The 27,554-nt window shown below is 42.3% G+C and overlaps 2 protein-coding genes across 3 annotated transcripts in view; both read right to left on the reverse strand.

Annotated features, from left to right (window-relative positions):
- Positions 1-27,554, reverse strand: part of ATP6AP1L (ATPase H+ transporting accessory protein 1 like) — a 756,678-nt gene that overhangs the window by 421,643 nt on the left and 307,481 nt on the right. The window lies entirely within an intron of this gene.
- CKMT2 (creatine kinase, mitochondrial 2) lies at positions 371-15,897 on the reverse strand. The gene is made up of 9 exons (XM_030470302.1): positions 15,746-15,897; positions 14,287-14,485; positions 13,215-13,310; positions 12,272-12,493; positions 9,870-9,955; positions 7,271-7,394; positions 5,132-5,266; positions 4,650-4,775; positions 371-598 (listed from the first exon to the last, which is right to left on the reverse strand). Exons 1-9 carry the CDS (start codon positions 15,895-15,897, stop codon positions 479-481), a joined length of 1,260 nt encoding a protein of 419 aa, XP_030326162.1. The 3' UTR covers positions 371-478.

A 27,554-nucleotide genomic window follows, 5' to 3' on the forward strand; every position in this document is an offset into this window, starting at 1 on the left:
TAACTCACTGCTGAACTCACCATGGTGTCCTGTGGCTGCTGAAAAAGCAGTGAGCACCTCACAGCATCTGCTCCTCAGGCTGGCAGATTTGCTGCCAGGGCAATCACTGGAGGGGAGCGTGTCTGTGAATGACATAGGGTGCTCGTAGGAGACTTTGTATGTATGACCATAGGTGCAAGTGCAGGATAGAACTAGAGATTTTTGCTTTTTGCATTACTGAGATAGTACTTTTCCTACCACCAACCAGGAAAGAAAGGAAAGCAGTTCCCACAAAAGAGGCAGTTGTGTTGGGTGCTAGTTGGGTCCTGGTAAAGCTGCAAAATGACTAGGTTCTTCCAGTGCAGCCAGGCATTTAACAAGACATCAGGTATCAGGTAGGGTTTTATTACACAAGTTATTTATACAGAGATATACAGCTGTGCCTTTGTGTCAGAATGACAGCTGTATTTACCATCAGTTGCCACCATGAACAGCAAGATCACTTCCTGCCAAACTGGGGCAGTGGTGGTGGCACTTTGATGTCTTGACCTCTTTCCAGTCTCTTCTCACAGTCAACTAGAAAATTGACCCCGTCGATGACAATCTGGACCAGCTCCACCTACAGGAAGAAGAAGAAAATAATGGTAACAGAAGCTTTAGCTAATGCTGTTAATAGAGGAAGGGAAAATTGGCTTGTACTGCAACAACAGCAGGTAAAGCTGTAAGTAAAGAGGGTCACAGCAGAGAAATCACACCTTGTGGCAGAGGGAATATGGGTTAAGCTGGTCCAATGGAAAGCCATAGTAATTCCCTTCTCCTGTTTGTCCTGAGTTTGGACCACCAGCAACAGAAATTTTCAAATAGGCCCCTAAAATTATTTCTACCATATACTGTTCCTACTCATATTCCTATAGCAAAGCAAGCAAAAAGTTGTAAAATGCTTAGGCATGATCTGAGAGACCTATTTCAAATGTGCCCACCAGGAGAGTGCAGGATCTTCCCCAGAGGTTGGCTGAGAAGCAAAGCCTGGCACAGCCAGGGGAGCCTGTCCATTGTGTTCTCCACACTCAGCATAACAGGATAAAGAAAGCAAACCAGAGGTGCTGTGAGTGCTCAGTATCACCAGGCAGATGCTCTTGCATTCTTGCAGATGCTCTTGCTGTGTGTTCCCAGTTCCCAAGGCTGTCCCACTCCTGCCTGCAGGAGCATGTGTGTGAGCATAGTCGGATGGTGGTGCAAGGAGAGGAAGACAGGCTCATTGCCTTAATCCACACTAGCCCTGAATGCTGCTGGAGGCACAGGGTAGACATCCTTCACATGGCTGACACTGGGAGGATGGCAGGACTACCTGATTGGTCACAGCCATTTAGACTGCCTGAGAAAGCTTGTCAAGCCAGAATCTTGTACACAGTGTGTTCCCTTGCAGATGGCCCTGAACCCTGCTGTGGTGATTGGTCAGCTGTGGGGAAAGATGCCCTACTCATTCTGCCAAGCATGCTGGCTTTGCTGGGGCAGTTTGGACACCGCACATCTCTGAAGCAGACGCACTTACCCTAAACTCATGCTGGCTCTGCACCATCCATCACTCCTTTGTTTTCAGCTCTTCATTTACACTGGCAGGGGTGGGATTAACTCCAGGCCCAGAGCAGCACCAAAATTTGCAGTTCTTTAAGGCAGGGGGTAGTGGTGACTTGTAAACTTCCTCAAAATTGCTAAAGAATACAAGGTGCCTTGTCCCTAGCAGACTTTCTCCATACCAGCGACATTTGAGGCCCTGTGTTATTTTTAGCCAGCAAGCTATAGCACTGATTTTTCTTTAGTTTCATGAAATGGTTCATTAGCAACCTTTAATGACTGGCTTGTTAAAACTTAGTGTGAAGACTAAGTCCTATTGTCTCTTTATTGTGACAGTCTCTGATTTTCAAGGGATTTGTTTTTACTACAAAGCGTTTCAGTGGCTTAGCAGTTTATTTTATTGTCTTTTACAGGCCAGCTGTGTTGGGAAATCAGAGGTCTGAATTTGCAGCCTCCAGGAGAAAAGGGATTTCATATTAAGTTTGCATTGACTGGTAACTGAAACAAAGCAAAAATACAAATCATTCATCTTGCACTTTTGGGATCATAATTCAGTTCTGCAAACATATTTACCACATAATGGAATTTATTTTATCATATACTGAAAAAAAAATGTATTTTAAAACATTTCCATCCCCTTGAGTTTGTCTTGTCTTATTTAGATTTCAGAATCTTAAAGGTAGGAATTGTATCTTATCTGTTGGCTTAATCCTTTGACTCCTTGCTGTACAAGGCATCACTGACTTCCGTGGAAGTCTTCATGCAAGCAAAAATTTGTAGGCTTAGGCCATCTGTGAGTAGAACGCATATGAAGTAACTGTGCTGAGTAATCCTTTTGTATTATTAGTGTTATTTTAGTATAAAGCACACATTATGTTGTTTCAGGTATTAATTATTATTTTTTTTTCACATGCTGGTTTTGCAAATAATATAGCTTAATAGTTTTTCTCTCTTATTTATTTTGGGCTAGATCCAAAGGAACATAGCTGCCTACATCAAACTCCAAAATTCTGAATTTCCAACCCCCTGTCCAAATACCCCTTGGCTGTGGAGACATTCAAGGGCATGTCCAAATAAGATCTGACTTGTGGAAAACAATGGTGGAAGTGTGAGTGAGGAAGAGAAGCCACTGGCTGTTTGGATCTAGTTGTTACCCAGGTGCATTATCCTACGGTTATATTTGTGTTATGAAAACCTACCAAGAATCAGGCTGAACTCAGGGTTGGGCTGCAAGACCAGGACCAAACTGCATCTGTATCTAAGCTGCCAGAGCCTCTTGGTGCTGTGCTGCTGTGGGTTAAACACACCTTGACAGCATGCTTTCCTTTGCAATCACATTTTAACTTGCGCAAATCCCCCACGGTAATTAACATTTTGCTGTTGGGCAAGCAAGCAGCCCTTCAAATCCTGACATTTACAAGCAGGGTTAGCATCTGAGCCAAAATCGTGAATTGCATTGCTGGTGGAGAAAAAGGGTGAGACCTCAGTCCCACCAGGGCCTGTCCAGTTGACCATTGCTGAGATGTTACAGCACAAACCTGGGGGGTGAAAGATGTGTTTGACAGAAGCTTTGAACTTCTGTTTCCCATCTACTAGCAGAGTACTCAAATCACTGAATTTACAGGGTCTTGCAAGGTAAACTTTTGCCTTGGTTGTTCTTGACATGGCCAGGGGTGAGCACAGCCCTGGTCTCGGTGAGGGAAGGGAAGTTGTAGCACTGCCAAAGGACTTAAGGCCTGTGCCCCAGAGTAAGGGTTTGGCTCAGGCAGAGCTAGGGGGAGGAGGCTGCAACTCTTTGACAGGGCTATTTCTCCCCCATCCTCCAGTAGATTTGCTCTTATAAGCTGTTCTGCTTTTATAAAATACTTAAATATGAAACTGGAATGAGGTCTGGGACTTGAGTCTTCCGGGAGAGCAGCACCACCACAAAGCTGTAGGGTCATTTTGATTCTTAGGCACAACAAATACTCATTCAGACTGAGACAGCTTCAAAACAAATGTCTCAGATGAACCCATCTCATCATAGCCTATAGCCCAACAGGGAGGGCTCAGCTGACAATTAAATCTTTGCCCTGATTTAAACCCAGCTCTCCTGCATCCTTTGCTCAGCGGCACATGGGACATGTGAAGATGACACCAACTCCTCCTCAATTATTCTGAGTGAAAGGATTGGCCTTTGTCCTGCAGTCTAACTGTGGAGAAAGTGCATGAATGAATACTAAAAGGAACACAACACATTAAAGCAGTCTTGCTTTCAGTGTCTGATTCCCTAGGTAGGTTAGGACTTGACTCCTGCTTGTTTCCCCAACACCTTGGAGCAGGTAGAGCAGGTACCACCCAATGTGCAGTAGCTAGCTCAGTGCTGACTGTCAACTTACAAACATGTCTCATGTCCAACACAGCAGAGGTCACCAGACACTGATCTCGTAGCCAGGCACCCCAGCAGGCAGGCAGGTCTCAGAGCTTGTGCTGTGATGCTGAGAAACATTATCTTGAGGGATGTCTGTTACCAAAGCCAAACCTTTCCAATACCTGTGTGCTCTCAATGGAGATACTTATCACATAGAATCATAACATAGTTGGTTTGGAAGGGACCTTCAAAGGTCATCTAGTCCAACCCCCCCTGCAATGAGCAGGGACGTCTTCAACTAGATCAGGGTGCCCAGAACCACATCCAGCCTGATCTTGTATGTCTCCAGGGATGGCACATCCACCACCTCTCTGGGCAACCCATGCCAATGTTTTACCACCCTCACTGTAATTTATTCCTCACATCTAACCTGAATATAGAATCATGGAGTAGTTTGGGTTGGAAGGGACCTTCAGAGGTCATCTAGTCCAGCCCAATCTGGTGCAAGCAAGTCGCATTTGTGGGACTTGCTCAGGGTTGTTTTTTTGCATTGCCGTAACAGGAATATTTGTCAAGCACTTTATGGACATTAGTTTTTCTTATGAGTTAGCATTTCCATTGGACCAGATTCATTAGAAGTAAAAACTATCATGGATGGCTCTACTGAGGTCAACAGAGGGAAACTGACTCCTATCAGTACAGATCAGAGCTAAAAAGCAAGGGAAAAAGAAAAAGAAGAGGTTACCTCCGAGCGACCCATGCGGTCCAGGTTGGAGATATCGTACACATCTGCTACAGCTGCCGTGTCCACGCCACCAGTACCACGCTTTTGCAGACGCAGGTTCTCCAGGATTTTTGGAAACCGAGGATCCTATCAGAAAAACAGTTTTGAGCTTAATGCCTTTCACCCTGTGTATTGTGCCAAATCATTGCAATACTGTTATCCATGGCTTAATAGCATCTCCAGAAAGACAGGCAGAGATGGATAGTTTTCTCAGTCCTTGGATTGCAGCCTGTGTTGGCAGTTGTCTCCCGAGTAGATTAATTTCCATAACAAATACAATAATTTGCAGAATAAAAGTGTGCTCAGTTAGTGGTGTGTTATCCCTGGGACCTTGTTACACATCATGTTAACATGCAGTCCCTGTAAGTTGTCATTTTAAATTTGTTTCTTTATAAATCAGAAGAGCTGATTTATGTCACTGGCCTTTTAAATGACTTATATACCTTGCTTAGCTTGGGCAGCTTAACATGAACTCCAGCACGTAAACCAGTTCCCAAGTTGGAAGGACAGGTCAGAACATACCCAAGACGCTCATTCCACATGAATTCCCAGCCCCGTTCTCTAATTAATCTTTCCACCTATGACAGAATAAAAAGGGAAAGCACAAAGAAAAGGTCAGCATACGAATGTCTTATTTTAAGATCTCTGCTTGTAACTGGTATTCTTTTCTCCATGTATCTTTGTTGATGGTGAACTTCACTGACACCAGTGGAGATGCATAAATTTACACCCAAGTACAGCTGTTTTAGATCTGATGCAAATGTTTGCACTCATCAGGTACCAAGATTCTCAGTGCGTATTACAAGGATTTCTTCATCATTTGCTCACAATCATTAGGTTGGAGACTCTGTCACTTTAGCACAGATCTCCCTATCCTGTTGATTTGCAATAGCCGTGGCCTGCGAAACTGTATCTTCACATAAGAATTAGGGCTTTTGCCATGTGCTTCCAACCTTGGTATTTTTGGAGCAAGGTTGCAACACACGAGCCCAAAGGACTTAAATGCTAAAAGCAAACAAAAGGAGCTAAATCTGAGTTTCATGTGATTTTTGATATGATGCTGTGATTCTTGCAGAGGACACTTGACTTCTAAATGCCTAGTTGTAACAGCCACTGCACCTTGTAAGGCTCCAGCTGCACTGCCTGAATTACGGAAGGCAAAGGCAGGGACTGGGAGAGTGAAGAACCACCACTGTAGGAGAAGATCAGATTTGAGAACATCTGAGGAACCTGAAGGTGCACAAGTCCGTGGGACCTGATGAGGTGCATAATCATCCTGAGGGAACTGGGGGGTGACTCGCAGTGTGCACTTCAGCCGAGAACCCCCCCGTGTGCTGGGGTGCACCCCCAGAGCATGAGCAGCAGGTCGAGGGAGGGGATTCTCCCCCTCTGCTGCACTCTGGGGAGACCCCCCTTGCAGTCCTGATCCAGCTCTGGGGCAACAGCACAAGAGGGATGTGGAGCTGTTGGAGCGATTCCAGAGGAGGCCACGGAGATGCTGCAAGGGCTGGAGCAGCTCTGCTCTGGAGACAGGCTGAGAGAGCTGGGCTGCTTCAGCCTGGAGAAGAGAAGGCTCCTTAAGGGGACACCTTAGAGCAGCTCCAGTGCCTAAAGGGGCTACAAGAAACCTGGAGAGGGGCTTTGGACAAGGGCCTGTAGGGACAGGACAAGGGGAATGGCTTTAAGCTGACAGAGGGGAGACTGAGATGAGCTCTTAGGCAGAAGTGCTTCCCTGTGAGGGTGGTGAGGCCCTGGCACAGGTTGCCCAGAGAAGCTGTGGCTGTGGAAGGTGTCTGTGCCAATGCAGGGGAGATAGAACGAGAAGAGCTTTAAGGGCCCTTCCAACCCAAACCATTCTATGATACTGGCTGTGGGACATGGTAATGTCTTATTTCTTTGTTAAATAAACTTTTTCTGTGCCAGAGGACTACAGGGGCTGCCCTGGGCTCAGAGCCAACGTGAGTCATGGACTGTCTAGACAAAGCTGAACCCACACACCACCTCATGAAGGCTCTTTTTCCTTTGTGAATAGCTAGACCAGAATACAATTCTAGAGTCCTTGCTATAATTTCTTAGATTTTAATCACAAAACCCCGTATCTCCCTAAAAGTGGCACTGAGCCAAAGGGTCATAAGCCCCAAATTCTGTGCACAACCTCAGCAGCATCCAGTTTCCCACATCAGGGAAGAGAATGAGGAGGCTGGGTCAAATAAATTCTCTGTTCAAGGAAATCAAGCAATCCAAATAAAATGTGTGATTTATGGATTTCCACAGCCTATGGACACAAAAATCGGGGGGGGGGGGGGGGGGGGAAGGATATTCCATTAGCCAGCCTGTGCTTAAGGTTTGAATGAAAAAGCTACAAAGACGTTTTACTTATTTTTCGTTACAACTCAGCTAGCATGGTAGCATGAGTGCCCATATTTCTGTCTTTAACTGCATTACTGTGGGTTGCTGTGTAGACTGGTGTTAGTTCATTTTGTTGCTCCCGGAGACATCAGTTCAGTATGAACCCTATTAAGTAGTGCTGACAAGAACTCAACAGTAAAGAAATGGGAATAATAAATTCATTGAGACATTACCTCCTTTAAGCCACGGCAAAACCTTTCAAACACCCGTTTCATGTTGCCACCCTTCTCCATGGAGATCACCCTGGTGTGGTCCTCTTCATTAATCCAGATGAGAAATGTCTTGTCATTGTTATGCCTGGTTGAAAGGGGGGGAAAGGGGGGAGATTATTTTTAAAAAGACCGTCCCTGAAAAATAGTTCTCAGTATCCTTAGTTTTATCACAGTCTGTTGGGGCTGTGGAGAGGTTAACATGGCAAAATAATGTTCTGCAGAGTTAGGCATCTGAGCTGCTCTCGCAGTTGGGTCGCCCATGCCAGTGAGGGACATTACATGGATTTTTGGGCACAGCAAGAAGGGCAGTTTTTCTGATCACATCATGCTGCTGTGGTGCTGAGCGAGGAAAAATGTGTTGTCCTCTATCACAGGCACAGTTGGGGGTGCAGCAAAGGAAGAAGCCAAGCTCTGTGTCCTCTGTCACTAGGGATGGTTTTTATCGTTCTCAGAAAGCTGTACAGCTAGGACACAAACCTAACAGAAACATGCTGCTAGGGACCAAGCAATAGTCCTTACTTAGTTGTATTCTCCCCTAAATCAAATCCCAGTGCCCTTTGTATCACTTGGTAGCAGTGGATTGCCACATCAGTCGGGTTACGTGTCCGAGGACAGCAGCTGCACGTCGCTTGCAGACCACGTTAGTGATGCTGGCTTGTCAGTCAAGATCAAAATGCCTGAAGATATTCACTCTTGCTCCAAATAGATCAGCTGTGGTTAGGTTTATTAAGTGCTGGGTCAAACCTGAGGTCACTTGTCCTGGCTTTTCCTCTATTTTCTCTTTTTCCTACTACATGCAGCCTTTCTACTGCACATAGAAGGTGATTGATGGCATCAGACTCATTCGTGCAAACAGTGGGATATTATGAGGTTTGAAACACATGAAACTTGGAAGCTCAAGATCACCCAGAGCCTGACTTTCAGCTCGTGCTTGGAGTTTGCCAATACAATATTGAGGTGTAAACATCCTGCGCCCTGACATTATGGTCACCCAAGGTCCTGTTACCGTGTCTTCAGTTATGTACGAATGTTCAGGGGAGGGTTTACCAAATTGTCTGAGGTTAGCCTCACCCAGCTCCCTTCTTTGATTATGTAACTCTCCTCATTGCTTTAAGGAACGTGGAGGGAGGCCATGCTGAGCAAATTTAAACTGTGCCATCGACACCAGTGAGGTCAATGGGAATAGTCCTGCAGCCCATAACAAGGACAGTATAAGCAAAATAATGTACTCTTTTTGACAACAATTTCTTGCAAGACAAAGGCAGGTTTTCTAAATATGGCTTACTGAAATACTTTGCAATCATACCAGATTTTTTCCTGTCTGCCTGATATTTCACATGTAAAACAAGCCAAAACCTAGATCTGTTTTATTCAGGAGATTCCTGGATAGCAATTATATTGTTGGTACTGCTGGTTTTTTGTTGATAGAGACAATCAGTGGGATGCCTCAGCTTTATCCTTTTCCTCAGATTTAGATGGGGACCAGGGAACTAAGCTGAAGCTTGTTGAAATAAAAAACTCCTCACAGATTTCCAGCAGGTTGTCAGGTTTCATGGGTTTCACAGTGCCTGCTCCTCAGCAGAAATCATGTTTAGCTCATCACAGTAATACTGCCTATGCTTCTGAACGTGATCCACTATTGTCAGACACTGCTTGGAGAGCACCTGGGGGTTTTTTCCACATAAAGTCCTGTCCTTTCTGAAAGTCTTGAGCCTGCCTAGGGCAGGGAGATGTGCTAGGTGATTCCTCAGAATCCTTTTTAGCCTCATGTTTCACAATTAAAGCACTGGTAATGCCTAGAAGTGTACCAGGGTAGGTGCAGATGCTATGCACTGCAGAGCTGCCCCATCCTCTGCTCTGATCTCAGAGCTATTATCCCTTTCTCTCCACAGAAAATAATGTATTTGGGTACAAAATACCTCAAGTGTGCTGTGAAAGTAGAAGCAGACCTAGAACAAAATAGGAAATTCAACTTCTGTATCTCCCTTTTATCCAGTTCATTTGGAAAGAAAGGGTTACTTTCAGCTCTGGGAATTAAAATAGCACTTCGTGGGGCGTAGGAATTTGCTATGCAGTGTCCTGCAGCTGTATGGCCGGTGGTACCTAGCTGACAGCATGGCTACAATCTGGTGTTAGAGATGCTTTTGTAACCTCAGCTCTGCTGAGCTTAGGGTGAGGGTGACTCGTGGGCTCTTTCCCAAATAAAATTTTTGTTTAGAAATAGAAAAAACTGAGTTAAAAACCCAAAGAAAGAGCCATACCTATGATGCTGTGTCCTGTGCATGACATTAGTGATGGCTTCTTGCTTATAGAAAGTCTTACCCATTCTGTTGTTTACTAATGAATTTTGCTTGGTTGCTTGGCTGGGTTTTGGTTTTGATTTGGGGGGGGGAGGGGTTTGGTTGTTTTTTTTTCAAAATTAAGTGAGAAAACTTTTAAAAAGCGAACTGAACATTCTGTGAGTATAGGGACAGAGTGGCTGCAAGGTTAAGACAAGCAAGGAGATTTGTAACACAATCTTTAAAACACGACACAAGCTTCTGCACGTCACACAACATACCAGATTCCTCTGGCATCTGGCCAGTCACGTGCCATCCCAGCACATGTTAGCAAAGGGGAGACTGGCTTATCAAAGAGAAAGTGATCCTGGACACCGAAATGGGGACAAAGGGAAAGAGAAAGAGAGAAGGAAAACAAAACAAACTTCAAGCTCGTTCAAGGAAGCAGTATAACATTTTCTGATACAATTTAAGTGAGGGCAGTCAATGTACAAGTAAATCACATAGTACAGCTTGTGAATATGGTTCCTTCTGAAAACTAAAAGCACGTTACCCAGTGATTTTCTTGCATCTTGCAGATTCTCACTGACATTGGTAATATGACCATGTTTTGCCAAAAACATTTTTCAAATGTAGAGAGGAATAGGAGGTTGGGACCTCATACCACATACACACACCAAAGGGTACCCTGCAGGGACCTGGCTGCTACCACCAGAGATGTTTTCTGCAAACAGACATATTTCAGGATAGGAGAAGGCAATGAGTTAAAGGTTGGGAAAAAAAAAAAAAAAAGAAATTAAAAAAGCTAGTTCTGGAAAGATATTTCTCCAGCACAGAGATTTAACAATTTATTCTGAGCATGAAGTCAAGGTAGGAATTAAGTCAGTGCTAAGCTTGACCTTTTGGAATAACAGACTTGTTCTGTTCCGTAACAGAGGTGCTATTTCTGATTTAATAAATGTAGCACTTGCTGTGACATTGCCTTGCCACATTCCAGGTAGTTTAGGTTCTTATTTTTTTAACCAAGCTGTTTTTTTCCCAAAGCCAATGAATGTTTGATTTTCATGTGTGTGCTGAAAAATCATTAAGGAGTTCTTAATTCCTCAAATACTGCCATATCAAATGTTATATGGGGGTTTTGTTGGATTTTGATTTGTTTGTTTTTTAAATCTAGAGTTTAATTAAGAATAGCGAGGCAAGCTATCCAGAATAAACATGACAAGGTAGACAAGTTAATATGCTTTACTTTTTTTTTCCCCTGTAAGGGGAGAATTTTTGGTTTTCATGTTTGAATACCCTGTGATTGACTTGATGCAGCCAGAAAGTTTTTGTTTGAAAGAAAAATTCCTCTTTTTGCAAGAAAACAGCTGAGCACTATTACCTTCCCTTTAATGTGTGTGGTTCAAATCTGCAAAGTACCAAATACCGTTTGTGCTGAATGCCATTCAGCTAGCACTGATTTGTTATTACCAAGATCAAATGGTGCTTATTAAAGGCTGGCAAAAAGCCTGACACCATAGAGGTTCAAGGTCCTAAAGTACTTGAGGAGGTAAGCAATGGTATAAGTTAAAGATGGAATCTGAGGTTACAACATTCAATGCCCTGATTTCTATACATATGCATTAACTTAAAAACAGAAAAAACCAAGGTAAAATTCTGAATCAGTGAAAACTATTCCGCTTCCCAAAGGACTTAACCTTAAACCGTGAAGGAATTATATTCTCCACGCTCCTATTTCAACCTCTGCTTTCTGAGGAGCTCTCTCCTGCTGAAAAAGGCAATAAAATAAAACCTACAATAGGTCATCAACATCTTGTCAATAAACATATTACCAAGGACATTCAATTAAAAAAGTTACTGACCTTACATAAATTCTTAACTCCTGGTTAATCCAGACTGTGACACCTAGTTCCAAGGTTATAAATAGTTATCTTACTTCATCAGCTCCCTTTTGGTTGATGTTATGGATTAATGTGCCATGAATATAGCTAACAGGGTACAGCCATTCCTTTGGATATTTAAAATGCACATTCAAGGTTTGTTTGACATGTCACATGCTGTGACAAAATCCATGATGAAAATCCTTGTCTTTCCATCTGTGTGACAATGAAAACTCTCGTTATGGGCCTGATCGTTCAAGTCCTGAAACACAGTTACAGGACTGGGAAAAGGTCACCTGGGTGCAGTTGGCTACAGCCATTTTGGGGAACTTAGAGTTAGTGTAGTTTTGACAGACAGAAATTACAGCCAAAGCCCCCCACCCCAACAGTCTAGAATACAGATAATAAGTAATGCTTATCTCAGTGTAATATTTTCAGTTAGAATGGTTATTAATATAGAAAATATCAATCTTTCATCAAGGAAATGACCAAGATAAAGTCCTGAATTTACATCATTATTTGTCCAAAGTGGTGGCAGCAGCCATGTGTGTTTGATTTGACGCAGATCTTCCTATCTGGAATATAAATGTACATTTCAGACCTGCACAGCTAGGTACTTAGCCAAAACATAGACCCTGGATTATTTGTTATTGCATTAAAAATATTGACAGGCCATTAACTACTGGGTTAATGCTGTGATTATCCTCCTTACCCGCACAGGAAAGCATGTGCCCCGAAGAAAATCAAATGTTAAGATAAGCAAGAGTAAATGAAGGTGGTGTCAGCACTGGAGCTACACTTACATCAATAAGCTGCTGCTGGTCCCTCTCAGACATGCTGGTCAAGCTATAGTACTTGCCACAGAGGTCTCCTTTCAGGCCAGAGAGCGCGGTGACCACGACGTTCTCCACCTCTCTCCGCTCTGCCCTGGTGCAGGCAGGAGGAAGGCTGAGGCCCCGAATGCTGCGGCCAGTCCGCACCCGCGATGAGAGGACATAGCGCTCATCGAATTGACCATGGGTGATCTGGAGAAAGAATGATTAATTAGTTCACACACATCCCCCCATCTTGTAGCTCACCATTAAAAAAAGAAGGGCATCTTTCTGCCCACGCATGGTGAGCTCTCCATGGAATCACAAATACTCAGGATACCAGGAGCCCCTCAGAGCTTCAGACACCAGGAGGTTTTTTTAAGAACAACGTGTTTCTTTGACAGAATGAATGTGGCAGGGTAATCACCAATGGTCCAAAAATATGAAGGAATCTTCACGGCTTTGGAAATATGGACATGGGCAGAGGCAGGGGGCCAGGTAAGGAAGATCCTTTGAAACGGGAAAGCCCCAAAAAATGCTAAAACATGCTGTAGTTGAACTCTGAAGGAAATACTGAGCAGCAGGCAAGGTTTCAAGGTTTTATCATGTTTATGTGGGCATATTGGAGTCAATTCCTCTTTTTATTCCAAGTCTCAGACACATGGTTATTTGTGAGCTTATGCGCAGACCCAGTGCCAAGTGAAACTATGGCCCAAGTGCTTAGTAAGTAGGGACTGAACCCGCTGCTAGCAACAAGGTAGGGATGCAGCTGTCTTGCTGATGAGGCCATGAGTGGCATCCCACTTCTCTTAACCCTAAAATTAGTGCCTTTGGAGTTGAATCAGGAAAAAGAGAAGTACTGTTACATACAACATCATCACTGTAAGAAGCAGCCCTGATCCTTTATTGTCTCACTGTTTTATTTCAGTCCTACCTTGGATGCATCCAGGTCTGTGTGATGCTTCATAGTCCGTGGATCGTAGCCATTGTGCCTTGCTTTAATAACAGGATCAAAAATCTCAGCAAACACCTATGGAGTCAAGAGAATCTATAGAGAGCCTGCAGCATCACAGAAATGCTTCAGTGCACCAGCTTCAGCCACAGGAGAAGTGCCCTGCCACAGGCTCCCCAGTGACAGACATACAGGGGGCTTTGCAAATGCAGACAGGGTAAATATAAAAGGAGGGGTGCTTGTGTTCACAACAGAAATTGCATTACAAGCTTACTCTAGTTGCCACAGGGAGGTACTGGGTGCAGTGACAACCAGATTAGGTTTCAGGATATACTACCAACCAGAACACACACACAAGAGTCCCCCAGCAGTTTGTGTCTTGGTTTTAGATCCTGCAGGAATAATCTATGTCTTCAGTGCCATGGGATGCTAGTTCTCGTTAGAGCCACTTGGATCAGGTATGTCAACACTGATCACCACCACACCTTCCTGCAGATGAGGAGTGGTGGCAATGACACATCTAATTGAGTAAAACTGAACCACAGGAGTTGATAGTCCAGAATTTCAGATGTCCCAGTCCATCCTCAGCAGCCCAGCCATAAAATATTTAGTTGTAGGAAGCTGTGGCTGCCCATTCCTGTAAGTGTCTAAGGCCAGGTTGGACGGGGCTCGGAGCAACCTCATTCAGTGGAAGGTGTCCCTGCCCATGGCAGGGGGTTGGAACCGGATGGGCTTTAAGGTCCTTCCAACACAAACCATTCTAGGATTCTATGAATGAAGGCAGCTGCTGGAGGCAGCAGGTACCCTTTATTAACTTCAGTTGCAGCAGAGAGAGCACCAGTAGTAATACCTCATGTTCATGCATTTCCTAATATAGGGAAGAGTAGGGAAAACACCATCTTTGTGCACATGGCCTGTCCCTTACTTACTCTCTGGGATAGAATTTACCTCAGGAATCCATACCCTACTGGGAATCTGACTTCATCTGATGAGCTATTGTGAAAGATACCACAAAACCTGAATCAAATACAACACTATAGTGGAAACGTCTTACCTCGTAGGATTCTTCATCACCTGCGACCATGCCCACGGTTTTAATGAAAGGGTGGCCAGGATTGTCCACCCCAGTTTGGATGCACTGGTCTAAGGTGTAGCCATTGGGAGTCATCTTGTCCCTGAGCCGAGAGTAAATGCCCGGCGTGAGGCACTCAGCCATGCAGTTGTTATGTTTGCGGAGATCAGGGTAGTCTGCGCTGGAGAGGAGAAGAAGCCCAAGCAGTTAATGTGGCACTTTTGAAGAGTAATCCTTGCTAGTTTATGAAGCTATTAAAAGGGTCATGAGATGCAGAATACACAGCATGGTTTGAAAGTATAATTAGTTCTTGGTTTATATGTTGTATTGAGTTTTAGGAAGGGAGGAAGATTCTGGTCATTGAAAGTACCCCATGTTGCACACCGACGGGCCGCCACACCAACAGGCAATTGCAGCTTTCTGCTACGCAGAGCCATCAGGAAAATGTATCCCAGTGGGCTCTGAAAGTGTACTAAGCACCATTAAATCTCTGCTGAGAGAAATAAGAAATAAAGAAAATTTATTCAGAAATAAAAGAGCTCCAACATGGTTTTGTTCAAGCAGAAAGGGAGATAAGTGTAGCTGAAAACATTCTCTCTAATTCAGAGCCTAGGTGCTCATTCTTCTACAATATCTGGTTTTGCTTTAATGGCATTACTGTTTACAGAAGGATGCATGGTGTACTAAGCCAGGGAAAATAAAGATGTTATGCTTTAGCAAGGCATTTTTGCAACTGAGTCAGACCACATTTACCTTGTGCTGGTAATGATTTGCTTTATGCACAACTCCATTATTTGTTTAGGAATGTATTTTAACTAGGATAGTATTCACTACTGAATAGTATTCACCAGTATTCTCTCTCAGAGCCTGGTTCGTATTGTTTTTCACAAGTATGCCAGCAAAGTCAGCCTACAGAGATGGTCTGTAATTAGCTTGTAATCATCAGCCAGCCAGTTTGTAACAGAATGAGGAGTATTTCAAGGGCAGCAGTTATATGGGAGATGTCTTTACTACTTGTGTGATGAAAATATTTTCACATTTTCTAAGGTATTATCAGCCAGTACAAAAGGCTGAGATGCAAAGCATCTGATAGCTGATGAGATGAAATAAGGGTTAATCTAGTGCTATGCTTAAAATCTGAAATATTTCTTAGGCTTGTTATTGTTTGTCAGTGGCTTTTTTGAGTGTTGATAGTATCCCACACCCCTGCTTTCTGGCCTTGAAGACCATTGTTGGTGCTACCTAAGATTACGGTTATTAATAAAGGATGCTGTTTTTCACAGTCCATGTGCTGTCATACAGCCCATAGGCAGACACACAGACTCTGTGGCCACATGAGGACCATGCAGGGACCCTTTGATAGGGATCTTCTTTCTCCAAAGAGTTAAATGTTGCTCCTAGCCCACTTAACAGGGTGCTGACCACCTAAGTAAGTCCTTACCTTGGTGGGAAGAGTTTCCTTTTCTCCTGAACAGCAGCCTTCACATTTTGCTGGTTGAGGAGGTAGCCGGTGGTTAGCACCCCTGTGCCTGCAGCTGCAAAGAGTGCAGTGGTTGCACGGCCAGCCAGAAGACGACAGAAGGTGCCAGCCATTCCCCTCAGAGGATATGAAGTCTGGAAGAGAAGAGATCCAATGTCAACCCATAAGTCATCATGGAGGGAAAATGACAAGTAAGCCCTCACTTTAGATGGTAACTCTGTAAGAGAAGAAATTTATTGTCTATTTGTGCATATATAGTGTGTTCCAAAAAATGGTTAGTATTTGCGTGTATTATTCCTATACATGTATTTTTTTTCTATTTAACTCTGCTGGGATTAGGTCTTGAGTTCAGTTCTCTAAGTCTACCAGAGAACATGGCATGTTCTGTGAAAGTTTGAAAAAGACAATGCGCATTTTTTCTTCCAAGAATCAGAATTTGACTAGTATAGCCTGTGGCTGTGGGTTCCTCAGGAAGATACAACTTCTGCTTGAATAAAGGATACAAATTCCAATTTGTATCATCGACAGAAGCTTATTCTTAAACCTGGACTCTAGTAAATCATCTTTGGGAAATGGTCATGGTAGATTTACAAGAAAATATTTTCCTCAGGATATGCAGCTTTAGTGCCTTTTTCAAAATTTTAAACCATCTTTAAAAGTATAATTGTTTATGCAACCTCTTCACCATTATTTTAGAGGGTAAACTAAAAACCTCAAAGCATTTGGCTTTATTTTCAGTGAACAAAGTCTTCTGGTTTCCAATTTTCATGTAGATCTGGGTTAGTTAGCCCCAAACCCTGTATTTCTTTGCTTTTTCCATGCCTGTCTAAAGACAAATGCAATGTTAAATCTGTATCTTCTCACTTGGTAGAAAGAAATTCTCACATCCTTGCACGGTTTTCTCTTGCAAAGCAATATCTTCTTTGTACTTTAGTCACACACGTAAGATGAGAAACACAGATGTGTTTCAAGTTTGAGAGTCATTTATTTCATGTCCTTTGTCTTGTTTAAACAATTTTATACCGGAATTCTGTTATTCTGTCTCCTTCATGCCCTTGAAATGCAATATACATTTATCCCACTTTCCTTCCAGAGAAGGGTGCTGACTGATTGACAGAAATGTCAATATTTTTAACTGAAATGATTTCCCTAGCACTAGGGTATAATGAAATGCATGCTGTCATTGGGCTGGGACAGGAGGCAGATCATCGGCCATAGCCTTTTCTTATCTCTAGGCATTGCTTCCTTCCATCTATGAATTTGTCTGGGTGGTAGTTGCAGGACAGGCTTTCATGACAGCAACAGGATTTTCCCTCCCAAAATGCAGTGGGAGAATGCTTGACTGTAAATCAAAACTGAATTTGATTTGTGATGGTGGTTTTTGTGCTGCTTCTTTTTGTGTGTATTTGGCAAATGATAGTTTTTGTGCCTTTTCACAGTATAGCATATCCATCCTACACTCTGGAAATATTTGCTTATGACTAATCTGCCCAGAATTGTTATTGTTATACCCAAGTGTCTGAGAAACAATACATGTATTTTCACAGCAGTTCTGTGTATTTATAGTTCTGTTTCACAGATGCCATCTTTACTGCAAGCAACTGGCTGGCAGTCAAAATCCTGTCCTGAAAACTAGAAGCCTTATCAAAATCCCCTTGCAGACAACAACATTATGACTTAAACGACTCCAGGCATTCATCAGCATCTCCTCCAGCTTGGATTTCTTGGGAGCTTCTGAATCCTGTGTCATTTTAAGGGACAAATCTGGTCTGTATCTGATTAAATTAGAGGAATCATGTGCAGTATGTATTTAGAAAGAAGTGTAAGGCACAGCAGTATAATTATAATGCTTCAGAAGTAACTGCACAGCAAGGTGCCTATTGGCTGCAACCTAGCAGGTAAAGGTAACAGCCTCAGGCAGGTCATTATATTTACCCCTGTCACATATCTGCTGTTAAGGCTGCACTCTGTTGTTTGCTGTTTTCTCATAACCTCCGTTCCTTTCACTAAAGCGATGTGATGGGAAAGTCCCATCCTTTGTAACAGCAGCTATCAACTGACCAGTCGCTCTGTAGGAGCTGAGAAGTTTACGTGAGCTCTGCAAGGGTGAAGGATGCTAGAAGCTACTCTCTGTGATTTCTTTGAGAGGTAAACTGTGGTCGATGAAGCTGTTAAAAGCTAAGGGTTGTTTAGCTGCAGATTCAATGCTTCTTCTACCCTTCTCTTTGTCTTTGCGGCAGCTATTGGATAAGAGAGTGCCCCATCCTGAGAGCAGCTGAACAGAGCAAACTTTCTGCAGAATGTGGTGCGCAATCAATTCCCGTGGTGGCTGTGGGTAGATTGGCATCCTTGACTTTCAGGCTGAACTACAATGTGAACCTGAGGTATAGGGTCATAACAGAAAACAAAGCCTGTGAACAGAAAAAGAAATAAACTACCTGGAAAAAGAAATGGATGAATGTGGGGGAAAGGAAGCAGTTTGAAAAGGCAAAGAGACTTCCCTGGTAATTTGGTGAAGGCTTTGTGCCGTGGCTGATTGGGGAAATACAGGGACATTGTACCTTACTTCTTCTGCTGAACAAGTCTGAGTATGCCCTCCCTACTCTTACTCGAGCCTGTCTTTGACTGGATGTGCAATGTCTAATCCCTAAAGCAGACCCTCTCAGCACCGACAGTTTCTTTGTTCCCTCCTCCCTTGTCCAGGCAGCATCAGCAGTTTTCTCACCCTTTCAGGGTCTGATACATTACATGGGTGTGTTCCTTTAGGGCAGAACAACTGACTTTTGGACACCTGAACAGAGGCAGACTTTATGCTCATGAAATTGTTTTCCTTTTTGAGTTTTAATAAAGTCCTATAACACAAGTATTTTCTCTAGTTGGCAGCGTTATCTTCCATTGAGCCTTATCCCCCAGGACGTTCTTGCATTGTTGAACCACAGAAAAAGTTTCCCTTTACCCTGAGGCAGGCTCTACTTTACCTGGCAGATGGTTCTCTGACAGCTCTTAAAAGCCTCCAATGCTGGAGATGCTGCAGTGTAGGATAACTACCTAATAGATAAATAGATAAATAAGTAAATATCAGATTAAGACAGGCTTTTTTTTTCTTTGTCTTTACTTTTTTTTTCTTTAAAAAAACCCGCTAATGGCTAACTACAGATTTCTTCTTACAGTTGAAGCCCAGCATGCCTCATTCTAACATTTTCTTCCCTAGACTTTGCAGTTCTTTATGCAGGAGTTCAGTTTCTGTCTTTACTGGTTAAGTGCCTCAGCTTTTTAAACCAAATCACTCCTGCAGAATAGGTGACTCTGCTGAGAAGGTGACCAGAGATGCATCAATCACATCATCACAGAATCATAGAATGGTTTGGGTTGGAAAGGACCTTAAGATCATCTGGTTCCAACCCCCCTGCCCTGTAGGAACCTGGAGATAACAGCTGACCTGATCTACTCCTTAGGTAGGACCTTCTGACTGCAGCACGGCATTGCCATCGCAGGAATCAGTTTGTGACTAACAAATGCAAAGGGCCCAGCCAAACATGAAGGTTAGAATTTCCTATGAGAACATCATCTGGACTGCACTGGAAAGGTGACTGTAATCCTTGTGTAATTCTTAATTTAATAAAAACCTCTTGCCACAAGGGTGGGCTATAGTTCTGAATATAAATGCATACAACACTGCAGCACAAACTTGAGTCCATATTATACCTTATACAATCTAAATAGCACAAATAGACTTGCACAAAAAACCAAGTTCAAGAAATAAAGTTTTTACATTGTGGGAGTACATAATGAATAAGACATTTTATCTGACAGGAAACAAAATTGTTTTGGTTTGGTTTTACTTTTATTTCCCTCTAAAATTAGCATGATTTCTAAGAAATGTACTGCTTCAAAACAGACATTTCAAAAAGATTCATTTTGAAAGAGTCTGAACAGAACGATCTCAAAATAAAAAAAATTCTCTATACAGTTATTTGTCAAATCTGACCTCAAATCATTAACAGGTTCAGCTGTGTGGGTTTTTTTCCCCACAGAAAATGTCAGCCTGGCTTAACAATAAGTTTACACCTCTGTGGATTCAGAGAAAAATAATTATCCCAGCCAAAGGTGTTGTTAAAGCCGTAAGGTATTTCTAAGAAATGTTTACCAGAAATACCATGCTGTGATTCAGGTTTCACGACAGACTATCATTAGGCCTCCACTGCAAAGATTTCACTTTCATCAGAGAAATTTAACCATTGCATGGCCTAAAAATTTGAAAGTGCATGTTTTTCTTTTTTAGTTTCCTAAGGGTCTTCCCTTGTGCTCATGGTGATAGAAAATCAGTTTTCCTGTAGATGCCTATAGTGATACCATAATGCAGCTGGGAAGGGGAAAGAATTTTTCAAGATCAGAAGAACTTTTGTGGTTATCAGCTTTAACCCTGTGCTTGTCTGCACTGATCAGGTGTGCTGGAAGGAAACCACCTGCATTAGGAAAGTATCTGTCTGGCACTCAAAATTATCTAGAGAGACTATGGTCTGGAGAAGATAGAGGATTTCCAAGGGTTAATCAACCTGAGTTAAAAAAAAAAACCAAACAACTCTTCTTTCTGGCCTGCATTTGTTTGCCTTCAGTTTAAATCACTGGCCTTTGTTATTACTTCTATCAGTTTGTTGTATAAATTTCTACTCTTTTTTTTTTTTGTTTGTTTGTTTGTTTTCACATGTAGCTTCGTAATAACTAGCTTTTTTTAAATGTCTCTCCATCAGTTTTTTCATCATATTTTCAAATTTATTAATCACTCTTTGGTTCTACCCAGAACTCTTTCCATTTTGTTTTATCCTCAGCATCTTCCCGATACCAGAATGGTCCTTTTGTCACAGTGATGATCATACCAGGTCCGTGGCACGGAAGCAGCAGAGCATCTCTCTACTAAATAGCTTATGGATTCAGAGATCATATCATCCCCTTGGGACCACAGCAGTTCAGTAGAGTGACTAGAATGAATAGTCATTGCCTGCCAAGAGCTAGCATCACATCCTTCCCTGAACCATGGGTAGGGAGTGATGGCTGCAGTCTTCAGGATGGACTGGGCAGCATCCTGATCAGAGCAGTCAGGGAACTGTTTCTGATACAGACATAGATACTCTTCCGAGTAATATTATGTGATGGGGTTGTCTGCAATAGCAGGGACCTGATTAACTTAAGTCTCTGTCAGTACCATCAATTTTTTTTAACTATTACTTTAACTTTCTCTTGAAAATTGAATGCTTCCTAATAGATTTCTACTTTGCTGTGGGATTCTGAATGTACTGAGAAGATATTCTTGAAATGGTTCCCAACTATTTCTGCTTAAATTTTTTTTCTCAGCTACATGGTTTATTAACTGCACCAACCTTGGGGAATTTTCAAGTTCTTTCAATGTACCACAAGCTAGATGTGAATTTGGATTGTGTTCTTGTAACATGCAGGACAGAATTAACTGCATCTAAATCCGCACTGATTTTTATCTCTGTGAACATCTCTTTTTCAGTTATCCAAACAAGGTCTAATTCCTATGGTATTGGACAGAACACTTTTTTTGAAGTATAAACCTTAATAATTTTACTTTATAGATTTTAACAAGATAGTCAGGATTCATGGCATGAGACCTCAAGCATGTTTCACTCAGATAATATTCTGATAGTCATAAGACTGTTTTTCCAAAATTTCATGAATAGGCACATTACGAGTCAGACAGCTTCTTCATTACTAACTTGATGATGCAGTTTGATTTCAGCACATTGTCTAAGAAATACTCAGAGATGTGATCTAGGCTGAATCATTTCAGTGTGAGTCTATGAAGCTGGAGCACCATATATATTCTGTACGCAGACCAGCAGAAGATGACATATCAGGAGACATGGAAGTCCGAAGTGAATAAATGAGAGCTGGTATTTTGCAGTGGGGAAATACAAATTGGAGGACAAGCTCAAGTCCACAGGCTAGGACAGCACTGGCCTTGTTGCAGCCTGGTGGAAAGAACGGCAAGCAGGGAGTAACAGGAAGAGAAGAGTATGAGCTTCTCAGATGCCTTAGCAGATGGCAGAAACACAAAAAATACACCTCATGAGCACTATGGTGACAGCCTGTGAGGGTGCAGCTACTTCTGCACATGGCATCAATGTCAGATTTGGCTCACCATCTCTCTCATGTGAGTGCCAGAGTTGCTGGCTTTCATACAGTGGTCCTATTCAAGTAATTTATCTCCTGCTTTTCCTTATGACGGTCAGGGCTGATCTGCTCTACTGTCACATAGCACTTCCAACACAGCTGTCTTCCTCTCCTTTGCAGATAGCATGGTCTTCAGCACTGCCATGCAATGAGATATGCTTTAACTGACAAGGGTGGAGGATAAGATATACATGTCTCAGCTGGTACCCAGCATCAGGTGGATTTTCTACAGGTAAAGTGGCAGGGAAGGTTTTGGTTTTTTTTCTTATTAGTCAAGTGTTCTGCATGACACTTTGAAGGCTCTTGGTATTTGAATATAGCAGCTTTACAAAATGCTTGGACAACTTGCTTTGCAAATTTTCCGTTTATTATGTCAGTCTGCTCATGCTTTAGATACTGGCTTTGCCTCATAACTAGTTAGAAGTCTTTTATATGCCTCCAGGATTGTACATGCCTTTGGCCCAAGGCCAGGGCATGGAGCATGCACAGCTCAGTAACCCTAAGAGTGGCAACAAGTCCTTTAAAGTTTTGTTTCCAAGGTCATTTGTACTTGTACTATCACTTGGAGAACACATAAATACTGTGGTACAGGAGAAAAGAGATGCAAAGCAATTGGCTGAGGGGCAGTTGCTGTGTAGCCTCCACAGACCAGGTTCCCTCCTACTGTTCCCTAGTGAACAGTTTTGATGAATTCCTTGCGAGTTATCTTGTGGATCAATGCCTGCAGTGGTTAATGATGAGGGGGTTAAATGCAACGGTGACTTAAACTAACAGCTACTAAGCTGTAGTGTGAAGTGTCTGAAAAACCAAGGTTTCTTCATTCCCGTTCTCACATCACCACTATAAAAAGTAAACAAATTCAGTGTCAAATTGGCGTTGCCTTTTCCAAAGCAGTATTCCCATGTGCCGTGATGACTTATGGCCAGTGAATCAGCAAAATGTGTCTGAAAGGTCATGCTCTTAGAGGTCATAGCCTTTATCTCTCTGCTTTCCCCCAAGACATGCTCAGCTACCTGTAACGAGGCTTCAGGACAGTAATATTCTTCCAGGAGTGTATTTTGAGTTTAAAACTCTTTCAGTATATGTATCACCATGCATAGAAGGTAGAGACAAAAGCCAGCAGCAAGTTTTAACATAAGTTATTACTGCAAATCTGGTTCTGGCTGAGAAACAGCCCAAAGGATTGCAAGTATCATTTAATGTGGAGGGGCTGCTTGTAACCCCAGTTTGAACCCCAGGATGAAAAAAATTGGAGAATGCCTATTTCAGGGCCTTAAAACAGTTTTCCCTTGTATTCACAATGCACCTAGATTAAAGCCTCTGCTAAAAGTGAAGGTACTCTCCACAAGAAATATGCCTTTTGTACATCAGGTCCGTCACTAACACTAAAGAGATCCTTTCTTCAAATCAACTGCTTAAGAAAAATCTGACATAGCAAAACTTCCCTTGCTGCTCTGCACATAGGTGAAGCTGCCGCATCCTTCTCTGGGAACTTCAGAGGCATCAATCATCAGAAATGCACAATCTGCCTCCCTTTAAGGAACCTGAGAACTTTACTGCTACTTTTAATATTTACAAAATAATGCTTTGCTATTAATTCTTTACTCTCTTAAACTTCTTTTGAAGATGAATTTGTCAGCTCTGTTTTTCTCTTTACATATTTGAACACAGGTATTGGTTATCCTGTATTTCTCACTAAGGAGGACATGTGATTTTAGCTGAGATGGGAAGGAAGGTACAAGGGTTACAGTGACATTTCTTGAAATAGAACTAGATTAAATATTTGAACCATGTCATGGGTGGTATTAATTGCCACACCATGTGATTCTGAGTGACATTTTAGAGGAATGACAGAGTCATAGCTAAAGTTCACACAGGCTCATAATCGCAGAAAACGTATATGCACTTCTTAAACTGTTAAGCTGTTTAGCTAATGGTATCACAGCAGTGAGCTGAACTTTCACATGGTGGAGGAGGAAGGAGGCTGGTCTTTTATATTTAAGAAGTAATTCCTTTGAGTCATCTTCAGCTTGATTTAAAGCCTGCAGATGCCAGTGGAAAGTTTTCTCTGGCCATCTATGGAAGTTGCTGGCACCTTAGAAACATCTGCAATAAATGTCACAAGTGACTACATGCATGAGAGACCATTTTTAGATACCCAGAAAACATTTAATGGTTTGTTGAATCACTCTCCAGGTTCAAAGGATAAGATATAAATAAAAAAAATTAAATCTCATAAGGCAGGATTGGTGGGGTTTTTTTCAGTTTCTCATAGCTCACTCTGAGCAAGGCTTGAACCTTTTTGACTAGTCTGGGTTTAAGATACAGTCTCCAGAGTGCAGAAACAATGCAAGTACAGACATTCTAATTGCGCCTTAATCACAGCATGGAACATCTCTACAAAAGATCAACTACATTTCAGTTTCTGTCTCCTTGTTATGTCAGACATCAGTGAATAGTTACAAAAACATAATAATTTGAAAAAAAACCCCAAACAAACTATGAATCTATGAACAGATGCATGAATAGAAAAGACATGGCAAAGACTGTGAGTGTTCATAGATGAGACAGCTACCCCTTAGTAACAACATGATTTTTGATTTCTACCAGCTGAAGATCTGGACTGTCAGACCTGACCTGGTGAGACTCAGAAGACCAAATTTTCCTACTGAAGCCCAACCAAATGTGCAGGGAGTGCTTGTTGTCCCGAATCAATCCAACACTATTTTACAGTGTCAACCCCTCATCTCCACAGTGCAGAGAGCTACAACCAAAATCACGAAAAACTTGTTGAATTAGAGGCATTTTCTCTGAACTGTTACACATCTGCAAAGGGACTTAATTTTCCCTTATTTGAACTGTTAGTTAAGGGTCAGTGTTTGAAGCAGCTGCACAATGGGCTGACACATTTTTTCCTGTACCAAGTAGTTATGCGAATCAATAAATCACAACCAAATTACACCACATCCTGTGGTGCTTTGAGTTCATTTTTAATAACTTTCGTATTTGAAATGTTAGCGTTTGAGGCTGGAAAAGCAATATACATAGTGAAACTGACCTTGAAGCTGAAGGTAGACGTCCTGCTGCCTGCAGTGAGCCCCGTGTAAAAGGGAATAACAAGTTGGTGCACTGACAGGAGCCCAGGTAATTTGAGAGGGGGGAAAAGGAGGTGAGGGAAATGAAAATAATTGCTGCACTGGCCAATCCTGTTTGACTGAGTTACATGACTGACATTTGCTTGCACAAGGGTGCCCTTGAGGATGTAAGTGGAATGTGGCAGGAGGGGGTCATGTAGCAGTTGGGTGATAGCAACATCATCTTTCTTAAGGGAAAAAGAGTTCACGTCAGCAAATGGTTGGCCAAGATGCTTAACTGCAACGAAATGCACCTCTGCTGTTTCACCTCCAAGAGCCCATTTAGTAACAGCCAAAGGAGAAGGGTCAAGAGCAGCCTGTGTGCTGGATTGCCTTGCCTGCCAGAACAACTCCTGATGGACACAAAGAGCAGGATAAACCCACCGGCATGCATCCCAGGTGGAAATGGGTCAGAGCAGAGAACAGGACCTAGATAAGCTGAGATCCCTGTGGGCATTTGCTCCTCCCAAGCCTTTACTTTGTAATTCAGAACATTGGTTCTTGACTATTTTTAAGGCAGAAGGGTCCGGAAACATGAAATGCAAAAAGGGCCTATCTGAAGCCTCACATTTAGAATTACAATAGCTACATAGTGGTAAAGTACTGGAAGAAATAACATGTGATGGTTTGGAAAGCAAAAAAGAATAATCAGTTCCGTTCACCTAGCTCTGCTTGCACCAAAGCTGAAGATTTATCAAGGCCGACAGAGGAACACAGAGGCCAGTACTGTGCTTTTTGCTTTGTGCATTTAATATTCCTTGCATTACACATAGCAATTTCCTAAACACAGATTTTTTTTTTTTTTTTTCTTTTTAACTTTACAAAACATAGATATCTCTTGGTTTTGGTCTAGAGGCAAAAATGTCATGACTTGTTTGGATTAATGAAAGCCATGCATACCCATCATAATTAAAAACAAAACAACCACTCCAGATCAATGCTTCTGGACTACCAAATATTTGAAACATCCCCTCTTCACCACACCTGCTTTTTACCAACCCAACACTGTGCTTCTGGTATTGATGGAAAGAAGAATCCAGTTGAGGATCTCTTGAGGTAACATGAGTACAGAAATATGAGCACAGCAAATTTGCCCCAGCACAGGAACTGGCAAGGAAAACAGAAACCAGCTTTTCCTTTTGTGCTTGGCAAGAGCTGTCTGGTAGCTGTGTCACATCTTTTGCTTCTGCTGTAAGCCCCCCAGCCTGCATTTAATGCAGAGCTTTGTGTACTAACACTCCTGCCGCTGCCGTGATCATCTCTTGGTCAGGAATGCAGCCCCCACATGTCAGGTCAACAGCTCTCGGCTGAGGCATGTACATCATTTAAAGTTTTTGACTAAAGGCAGCCTTTTCCATAAAGCCCTTGAACAGGCAAAGACCTTCACCTCGAAGTAGGTGATGCCATGGACTGAAGTGTCTTGCTGGCTTGTGCAGCTGTTGAAGCTATTTGCCAGCTCAGAGCCTGGAAGAACAGAAGATGCAAACAAAACTCAGCGTGCTAGCTAACATCGCAAACACCTAACAAACAGTGTTAGCAAGTTCCCTTATGATTTCTAAAGAATGTATCATTAATACTTAAAAAATAGCTTGGTCCTACTGTTCTTTAAGCTATTTTGTGAGGAACTCAGCTGCAGAAACAGTTGGGATGCTAAGAACTATTCATAAATAATGCTCTATTTTCATCTCTATCTAACCTAAATATTTATGTGAAATCTCCCAATTAAAATGCTGTCTTGGTTCTATTTGCTTGTGCTGGGGAGGTAGCAGTAGCTGAGTGTTAACTCAAGTGCAATCCATATTAATGCCATCTGTCCCTGGACAGGGAGTTCACCTAAAATTCAGCAATAATTTGTGCCCCATTGGAGTTTACTAGATGAACAGAGAAGTTACTTATATGGACCAAATGAAGGTAATTTTGTTTTATGGGAAGGCCTTTCTGATTAGGACATTTCTTTCAGAGAAAATGCTTATACAGTCAAATTTCCATATGTGGGAAATAATTTATTAGAAGTCAAAGGAACCAGGGCAGAAATTACAAGTGTAGTTATTCTTACTTAGTATATGTATCCAATTAGGAATTAGAAGATGCCGTGTTCGTTCTGAAGAGCTTGCAAGGATACTAATCATTATCTCTTCTGTGTTCGGAGTCAGAGCTCTGGTCTTGCGCAGCTGCAAAGAGCCACTACACACAGTGTCCTTAAATAAGCTAGCAGTCGGCTTGCCCTCAGTGCAGTTGCAATCACTGGTTTTCAAGTTTGATGGGTATTCTTGAGATTCCTAAAGATAGACTTAGAATAAAGCAGAGAACCATACCATATTGGGAGTAAATGTAGTTGTTTACCAAATGGTTACCAGACCTCTGCCTGAGCTCTCCTTGTGACTGTTGATGTTTTCAGTATCCACTCACATAGAGTATATCCGGTCCCTGAGATCTCAACC

The sequence above is a fragment of the Strigops habroptila genome, chromosome Z (assembly GCF_004027225.2).
Source record: "Strigops habroptila isolate Jane chromosome Z, bStrHab1.2.pri, whole genome shotgun sequence".
In the NCBI taxonomy this organism is placed as follows: domain Eukaryota; kingdom Metazoa; phylum Chordata; class Aves; order Psittaciformes; family Psittacidae; genus Strigops; species Strigops habroptila.

What these genes read in the sequence shown, in the direction of transcription:
- CKMT2 (XM_030470302.1), bottom strand. Translation starts at nt 15,897, where the DNA reads ATGGCTGGCACCTTCTGTCGTCTTCTGGCTGGCCGTGCAACCACTGCA. An exon ending in CAGACCTGGATGCATCCAAG is followed by an intron (nt 12,494 to 13,214) that starts GTAGGACTGAAA and finishes TTCTTTCTCCAG; the next exon opens with ATCACCCATGGTCAATTCGA. An exon ending in AGCTGCCCAAGCTAAGCAAG is followed by an intron (nt 4,776 to 5,131) that starts GTATATAAGTCA and finishes TTTTTCTGATAG; the next exon opens with GATCCTCGGTTTCCAAAAAT.